Source organism: Gadus chalcogrammus, chromosome 19 (assembly GCF_026213295.1).
Source record: "Gadus chalcogrammus isolate NIFS_2021 chromosome 19, NIFS_Gcha_1.0, whole genome shotgun sequence".
Classification (NCBI taxonomy): Eukaryota; Metazoa; Chordata; class Actinopteri; order Gadiformes; family Gadidae; genus Gadus; species Gadus chalcogrammus.
The window spans coordinates 6,545,042-6,554,016 of NC_079430.1; the positions used below are offsets into that span (position 1 = coordinate 6,545,042).

The 8,975-nt window shown below is 49.4% G+C and overlaps 1 protein-coding gene across 3 annotated transcripts; it reads left to right on the forward strand.

Annotated features, from left to right (window-relative positions):
- Positions 1-2,466: 2,466 nt before the first annotated feature.
- gtf3c4 (general transcription factor IIIC, polypeptide 4) lies at positions 2,467-7,631 on the forward strand. 3 transcript variants are annotated; one of them, XM_056578880.1, is made up of 5 exons: positions 2,467-2,859; positions 3,340-5,148; positions 5,580-5,710; positions 6,389-6,477; positions 6,764-7,475. In XM_056578880.1, exons 1-5 carry the CDS (start codon positions 2,545-2,547, stop codon positions 6,826-6,828), a joined length of 2,409 nt encoding a protein of 802 aa, XP_056434855.1. In that variant the 5' UTR covers positions 2,467-2,544; the 3' UTR covers positions 6,829-7,475. The 3 variants fall into 3 exon arrangements, with proteins under 3 accessions (XP_056434855.1, XP_056434857.1, XP_056434856.1); XM_056578882.1 differs by lacking the exon at positions 2,467-2,859 and adding an exon at positions 2,889-2,959 and having other exon boundaries at positions 6,764-7,631; XM_056578881.1 differs by lacking the exon at positions 2,467-2,859 and adding an exon at positions 2,989-3,086 and having other exon boundaries at positions 6,764-7,631.
- The last annotated feature ends 1,344 nt before the right edge of the window (positions 7,632-8,975 follow it).

Here is an 8,975-nt window from a genome sequence, read left to right on the forward strand (position 1 = left end):
CCGGGATGGAGGATGAAACGCCACATGCACTTTTTTGTGTGAGTATTACGCACTGAATGAATGACAAAGCTGTTACGTACGAAAAATGTAATTTAAATTATTTAAAAAAGCATGACTTCATCTATTTATTAACACCCGATAAACTAAACAAATGCATGACCATGAAGAGTTTGTCTTTGGACAATGGGGATGGAATCCAGAACCTTTTGTCAGTGAGCTTGAGTCTCACCACCTAACTGCTAGACTATCCTGCCCTGAAATACGAGTTTCAGACAGCAGTCTTAAACATCTCTCCACCGGCGGCGACGCAGAAGGGGCTGGGAGCAGCAGCAGTCAGGTGTGGATCCGTCCCTCACCGAGCAGCCCCGCTCCCGGCTCTCCCTTCCTACACGGAGACACTGACAGGAGTGGGTAAAGTTTTTGTGACAGCGTTTGATGAATGTTTAATCGGACGTTCATGTGGGCCCCGGTCTGGGATTGGATCCCTAGTCAGAACCCAGAGACGAGACACAGCAGGTGTGTGAAATATTCATTCACTACACGCCTCATTAAGAATGAAACACACAACGCGCTTCCCAGTCATTTATTCATTCCGATTATTGAAACAAAAGATGGAAAAATGGGAGAGATTAAAACACGGAGGGGGTACCATCAAGCTATTCTATATTTGTCTTGCCGATTTGTAACGATTTGTTTTGTGAGAAATAACTCAACTGCCATGTTGAAGTCCCACACTGTCATCTCACTGAGAGCTGAGTGGAGACCCGGAGAGAGAGACAGGAAAAGAGAGAGACGCTTTCAAAGTATGCAACCAATCACTGTCTCCGTCTCTCTCTGTGGCTCTCTAGCTACCCCCTCTTTTTTAACCAGCCACCGCGGGTTAACCTCTGACCCGTCTGGGGGCGTTGGGTGACTCATCTTAGTACGCACGCTGGCGCAGCACTGTGATGACAACGCCGTCGCACGGCGATTCTCCGTCTTCCCACATTAATTACCGGGAACGCCGTCGTACGGCGTTCCCGGTAATTAATGTGGGAAGGCGGAGAATGGATGGCGACGTCGCGCACGGACAGTGGCCGCCGCGCAAGGACACCCTGTGACGGATGTTGCCTCTGTCACGGGTTATAGATGGTTCCGGATCACGTGCATTTTTTACCATTAGCGAGGAGAGATGAATGTCGTGTCATCGTTTGCGCGGCAAAATATGTAAAAACTGCAATTTTAATTGAAATACTGACGTCCTAACTAATGTTGTGTGAGGACGATGTGCACTGTGTGAAATGCCATTAGGATAATAGGCCTTTACATATTATATTGTGCATATCCTACAAAGAGGTGAGTATTAACACAGCAAGGACAGCTTGAACTTGAAGCCCAAGTTTACATCATATTATTTTCTAGGCCATCCAATTTCATATAAAATAATAGGCTCTTACTTGAAGACGAACAAACAGATATATACAAAATGTATAAATATATGTGGGAAATATAAATATTGACGAACTAGTCAGAGTGGACGGAAGTCTATCATTAAAAACAACTTTTTTGTATAAATAGAAGTTTAACATGTAGGAAATATTCACTCACCCTCCTCTCTTTATCAGGTCCACGAGGCGGAGAATAATTTAGCATCCAATCAATTGATATGCAGATTAAATCCAGCAGGAAAACGGTCTTAGGAACAGCTGCATATAAGACGCATCCGCAAATGATCAACATACAGAGTAGAAAATCTTTAAAGCATGGTTAATTCATTAAACACACCTAATTGCCATTTTAAAGAAGGGTTTTATTTTACCAGGGTCAAATGTTAATGCTTGTGTTGCCAATTGACTTTTGCATAGCCCTCAGTGGAAAATATTAGTTCCACATTTATATTCCTATCACCTACATGTTTACAATACCTGCCGTAAAGACCGTTTTCAAATCGGGGTCATGGGGTCATACCAGGTGTGAGCTTGTGACTTTAATCTGTCTGTTTCACGTACAGATGACAGAGTTTCGAATTTACATTGAGCAGCCCTATTCATATTCAGACGCTTTAGAGAGGTGGACACAATTCAAATTACGATCGCTATTGACCCGATTTCCAAAACTATATTAAATTCAAGTAATTCTTAATGTTGAATAATTATTAGCTAGGTCCAAACAAACAAGCTTTATTTTTGTGCTAGATCAATCAATATCAATATACACTGCTATATTAAACATAATATGCCATTAGATGGAGTTCTTTGCTTAATGTGTAATTAAAATGAAAACTACTTTCACACATTGTAGAAGATCAACCGGTGAAAAGGGAGGGACCATCAACAAGAATTCAAAATGCACTCGTTTTGTTCATTAAATGTTTATGAAAATGTGAATGTGTCTTGATACAGTCAGTGGAGCTGTCTATTGATAGTTTGAAGGTTTTAACCCATATTTTAAAAGAACCAAGTTTCTGGACTACTACGGCAACATTAAAAAACTACAACACGTCAGAGGAAGTACGCGTCCCAGTCTCACTGCCTCCTCCTGACGTCACTTCCCACACACGAAAAAATGGCGGCGGCCGTATCTTCGGTTTCTACTGCTGTACAAATGCAAGAAAGGGTGGTTTTTAAGACCGAGCCAGAAGCCGATGACGTGACCAACCCGGATTTAGGAGCGGTGCTGAAACGGGACCCCGTGGTCACGTTGATTTGTCCGCTGAGCGGAATACAGCCGGTGACATGGGCACAGGACCACCGGATTGCTGTCTCCACCACTGGTGCTGTGGCGTTGATCGAGCTGGTGTGTGACGTCCACAGCAACAAACAGGACATGACCATGCAAAGGACGTCAATCCCCGTGCGGCAGGATGTCCTCCAGCTAAAGGTAACTTCCGTCAGGCGTCAGCTGAACGCAAGATACCAGCACGACCTCATCACAACATCACTGTGACAGCTGGTCGTTATGACTCGTGACTCAAGAGCAGGTGTTGTTTTTTCTAAAAGTTATGTCATGTCGTATTTGTCAGACAGTCCAAGAAGATCTCAGAATCTTCTCCGCCAAATTTTGGCTAACCAGACCTTTTGTGTCATATCTACGATCACACGTTAGAGGTTATTTTCTTTAACAAGCTTCTCCTTCTCTTGAAAATAGTCGTGCAGTGCATTTACAACTAGTCCATAATAGTCTATAGTCTTTTTTGCGTGTTTAAAGTAACTATAATTTCAAGGGGAGCACTATAACGCTATGGCTATACCAAACAGACTAGCACTGGAATTGCCAACGCAAACGACAGTATAATCACAATTTTTTTTATTTTGGTTTCCGTGTCTTTCCTCCCCCGTCTTCCTCTGTGTGTGTGTTCAGGTGGGGCCTGCAGACGAGCTCGCCAGAGCCAGAGACAAGTTCTCCTCCCACCCGGACCCCACCATCAACCAGGCCTTCATGACCGACCGCGTCATCAACCCCCACGTGGGAACCCACAGGGGCGTCAAGTACACCAGCTGGTCCCCGCTGGGCTGCGACGCCAGCGGCCGCTGCCTCCTGGCCATCCTCTCCCTGGACCAGCGCCTCACCGTCCACAACAGCGTCAAGCGCCTGGAGTGGAACATGCTCGCCGACCTCACGGACTCGTACTCGCGCAGGCTAGCGGAGCGCAACTACTCCCGTAAGAACTCCGCCGACGACGACGCCGACGATGACTCGGCGTCGCCCGCCGCCCCGGCCGCGGAGAACCTCCTCAACCTGGAGGAGCTCCGGCGGCGCTTCCGCATGCAGACGCCGCTGCGCATGGAGTGGTCCAGCGTGTACACGGTCAAGCACCTGGCGGCGGACCACGCCTGCCGCGAGGCGGAGATGGTGCTGCTGGCCGTGCTGATGGAGAACGGCGACCTGGTGCTGTGGCAGTTCGACCTGCCCTTCGCGCCGGGCTCGGCGCCCACGGTCTACGACGTCATCGAGTCGGGCGTGCCGGGCCCCACCGAGGTGGCGTGGTGGGAGTACGACGGCGGCGACCGCCGCATGAGCGGGCTGATCGTAGGCAGCGACGTGGGCCCGGTGAAGATCCTGCCCGTCAACATGGCGCGGGTCAAGGGCTACTTCACGCTGCGCAAGCCGGTGGTGCTGTGGCCGGAGGAGGACCGGATCCCCGTGGAGAACATCCGCTGCGTGCCCATGTTCCACCCGGTGCAGAAGACCCCCTGCAGCCTGGTGCTGGCGTCTCGCGGCTGCTACGTCTTCTGGTGCCTGCTGATGATCTCGCCAGCGGGGCTCAACGTGTTCAACGCGCACATCCCCGGCCTGCACTCGCTGCCCATCGTGTCGCTGGTGGCCACGCGGCGGGGCGGCGTCGCGGTCTACACTTGCTCCATGGACGGCGCGGTGAAGAAGCTGGTGCCGCGCTTCACGGACGCCGGCGCCATGGTGTTCAGCCAGGAGGACGCGCTGCCGCCGGACACCTTCCCCGGCCGCCGCACGCTGTCCATCGCCGTCAGCCCCAACGGCGCCTACCTGGCCCTGGCCAACACCCAGGGCATGGTGGGCGGCTACCACCCAGCGGAGAAGACCTACCAGGTGAACTTTGTCAGCCTGAAGACGACGGAGACGGCGACGGCGCTGCTCCTCAGGTCCCCGGCGCAGAGCCTCTACCGGATGGCCGACCTGCTGGACCTGGTGCGCTGGACGGTGCTGCGGGACAAGGCCCTCCCCCCGGCCCTGATGGACGCCGTCGACGAGAAGACCCGCGACTCGGACTCGGCCTACTTCTGGCGGTTCAAGCTCTTCCTGCTGCGCATGCTCCTGCTGTCGCTGCAGAAGAAGCCGGCGGACCCTCGGTGGAAGCCGTCCCATAAGCACTCAAAGGCCTTCTTCAGGGACGAGGACGAGGAGGACGACGAGGCCGAGGAGGAGGAGGAGGTGGAGGAGGAGACGGCGGCGGAAGGCGGGGAGGCTGGGTCGACGCGCGCGCGGCCGGGGGTGAAGGTGGAGGACGCCGGGCAGCGCATGGCGGAGCTGAAGGCGGAGATGAAGGTGGTGGAGGCCCACCTGATCAAGGAGCACATGAAGAAGGTCCTTGGGGATGTGTACCTCAACATCTGGTCGGCCGTCAACACCAGCGTCCCCACCGGCGGTCTGGTGGACTACCTCTCTGAGGGGCCGGGCGACCGGGATGCAGAGGTAAAGCTCGATGCCGACCTCCGACCCCACTGGTTCACCTCGGCTTCTGCTCTGCTTCCCCTGACCAGTCACCTGACCCAATGTCTCGTGGGAGGTTAGACTGCATGCTTTCTCATGCTTTACTGATCTGATGAGATCTTGATTAGCCGTTACATTTGAAAATCAATCATCTACTCGTGGCGTCAGAAGTTTCCGCCCAGCTATATGACAGATGGGTTGACCTACCGGCCAGCCAATGCACTGTACTGGCTGATCTAGCCACTAAACATCTAAATGGACTCTCTCACTTGAGATGTCACTACGGGGAAGGTATGGAAGGTAGAATCAGAGGTCCTTGACTAGACTACATGCTTTAGGGCGGGGTATGGATAAACTGATTGCACTTCTTTCTCTTTCTCTCATCTGTTCGTTACCTCCCTCCATTTGAACAGGTCCTGATCGGGCACATTAAGAAGAAGATGCAGAAGCAGAAGTTCCCGGAGCGCTGTAGCCTCTGTGCGGAGGTGCTGCCCTTCTCCGACTTCAAACAAACCGTCTGTCAGAACGGACACCTCTGGCAGAGGTAATGAGTCAACTGGGTCTCTACTAGCTTAATGTATAGAACCAGTGTTTTGGGTTCGTTCTGGGTTCAAATCCACAATGTCCGGACCCTACATGGAAGCATCCTTGAGCAGGTCGCCCTCACCCCCACCCGCTCCTCAGTGACGTGGGTCTGAATCCCCTGCCAGTCTCGTTCGATACAAGCGCCTGCTACTCATTGTAGTTTTCTCTCAGAACCGGGATATATTTGGCTACATAGAGCTTGGCTGTTGGGAAGGAAGTCTCTGTTCTCTGAGTTAAGTTAAGGCAGGAAGTACAGAAATTAATCAACCCCTCTCTTCCTGCCAAATGGCTCCCATGGCGGTTTATTTGTCTTCCAATATGTGCAATCAGCCATCTTGGTATTTACCACCTCCTGGTATTTACCCGCGCACCACTCTGTCCTCGTAAACAACACGCCTCTCCTTCGCACTCTGCTCAAATCCCCGCCACGCTGGAAGAGGGAGGCAGTGCCCCAAGTGGCCACTGAGGGGACTACGCATCAACTGCCTCCTATATTTATTGGTTACAGTTTGAAATACTGTGGGCATTTCTCACAATAGGCTCTCTGATTTTTATCTCTGTCTCTCTCTTACTGCTACTGTTCCTCTCTATCCATTCTCTCACTCCCCCTCTCTCTCTCCCCCTCTCTCTCCCCCAGGTGTGTGTTATCGTATCAGACCTGCCAGGCTCTCACGTTTAAGCGATGCCTGCTGTTGGACAGCATTGCTGCGGAGCCTGAGGATGATGGTAAGCACTTCTTCCTGTGTTTTTTATTACAGAAATGCTTCTTTACTACTTGTTACTTGATTTGTACTAAATTTTTCTATGTAAAGTCCCAGTAAAGTCAAAGGCTGAACATGTCATTTTCATATTATTTGCGGCCTTAATCCAACAGCTGGTTGACTCACTTTCACACTTAAGCTCGGATTTTAAAGAACGTTAACATGTAACAGCGTTTAGCTTCGGACGAGTATCTGAAATCACTGCACTGAAGATTTGCAAAGTAGTAAATGTTTGTGTCCTGGGTCTCCAGCTCCAGAGTGGATTAAGAAGATCCTGAAAGGACCGTGTCCGTACTGTGACTCCCCAATGATTTAGGAGAACCAGGACCGTCGTCACGGAAGCAAAGTATGCTATACGCAAAACACGCTAGCCCGGAGTTTCGATCAGGAACCTCTTCCAGCACTTGTTAGTTTGACTACAGAAAGTATTTTTATTTTTTTAACATTTTATTGAGGCCTGTACTCTTCCTTTGATTGGTGACTTCAGATATTACTGAAATAAAGCTATATATTTTTGTATTTAAACTTGGTGCGTGTTATATCTATATATTTTTTTTGCTTTGTGTGGGTGTTAGATTTTTCCAATTTCACTTGAATAAATTATGAATAACGCCGTTTTTTCAGTACTGGCTTTTACTATAAAAATTACTTGAAATTAATGATTGCTTGGCTGGGGTTTGGAATTTTGTATGCAGGCATTCAGACTGTACTTTAAATATCCTTCCACACTTTCTTTTACTTTACATAAAAAACGTTTGTTCTACTTTTTTATATTTTATATATATAGTACACATAGATGCGCTCAGACCTATGTTAGATATTTCTTTCCTCGTAAACCAACAAATACAGAATATTATGAATAATAAATGGAATGGTTAAAAAAATACCCTAACATACCTACATTAATTGGCACTGTAAAACAATCTCTTAGGCTCTGGGGAGCCAAAAACCGACGCTCAGTCATTCTCTCAGATGAGGACTTCTACTATTGTAAAACGGGGAAGAGCGCGCGAGGAGTGTGAATAAAGCAAATGTGTGGGTTTTAAAACGGATGCGGTGGCTCCCCCCGGGACGCAGCCGTAATGATATTCACCAGTAATGAGGGAGAGAATATGGCACCAGATGTGATTCTAATTTTAATCAAGGGGGGACTAGAGGGTACATTGTTAAACACAATTAACCCTTTTTATATTTGGAGGAGGGTGGTGGGGGGTTGGGAGGGGGACAAGCGTTGCTCTAAGGGGATACACGTTTACCAGTGTTGCCCTCCATCGCTGCCACCACCCCCCCCCCCCCCCGGTCCACGCGGATACATGGAGGTCAGTGGCCGTGGATCAAAGTGGAGGACCGACCTGGGAGACTAGGCTAGCAGCGGGGTCTTCACCAGCGCCGGTCTCCGCGTCCCGCGCCGACCTCGGACGGGGAGCGGGAGACGCCATTCTTCCTCGGCGTGTCACGGGAGATGTGAGTCTACCCCGGGGCAAGGCGAGGAGTTACCGCCACGGCGCTCTCAACATTCAGGCCGTTAATAAAAGACAAGCTATTCATTTATTTATTAAAACCATCCCCGCTCCTCCCTCGTCGACCCCGGGCCCCAATATTGACAGTTTGCCTGAGACGAACGGCTATAAAGGCGAAGGAAAACAGAAGCGGGAACGGTTCCTTCCTCCACTGTTGAGAAGATAAATCATTTAACACGTCGTGGTTTCTGCCCCGCTCTGTTAGAGGATCCGACGGTAAACAAATCACTCGATGTATCAACTTTTTCTGTTGGAATTCGTCGGCTACTTATTCCTAATTATCAGTTCTCAGGGTCTTTGATACAAATAAATAAGACATAAAGGGACCGGTGTGTGTTAATGGGGGGTGTGGATGAGAGTGGGGCACCGGCAGGTTAAACTCTGGCTGCGGGGTGTTTGAGTTGGGGATTGCTTGGCGTGTTGTTTGTCAAACGGAGAAGTCTTGCCTGAGGATTCCGCAGTGTTTCCTCTGCACTGATAGGTGGAGAGCCGCGGCATTAAAGAGGTTAGTTGTGTTTGGATGAACCTCCCTCTCCGCTTTAATAGAATAATCCGTCAAAGAGCACCTAGCAAGTAATTACCAGCCTCCCCCGCCTTGCATCCCTCGTCTCTCTCTCTCCTCTCTGTCTTGGCGTCTCTCAAGACTTCAAACGAACGGATCACTTTTTTTCTCTTGCTTTGCATACAATATTAATGGCCTTTATGTCCGTGGCTGAATTGTGTAAAACATTCAGAACACCTTTTCACCCTATTAGTTCATATGCTATTCCTTTTGTTTTGTTTATATATTTTAGGAGATGATTGGTCCCATTGTACGTTCTGCTGGAGAGCATGGAGTCCACTTTGTTTCTTCAGAAATGGGGTTTATGTATCAAACATGTCTGTTTTTTATTTAGACATTGTGTCTTGGCTGATGGGTGTCTTTGAGTGTAGATTACAAATT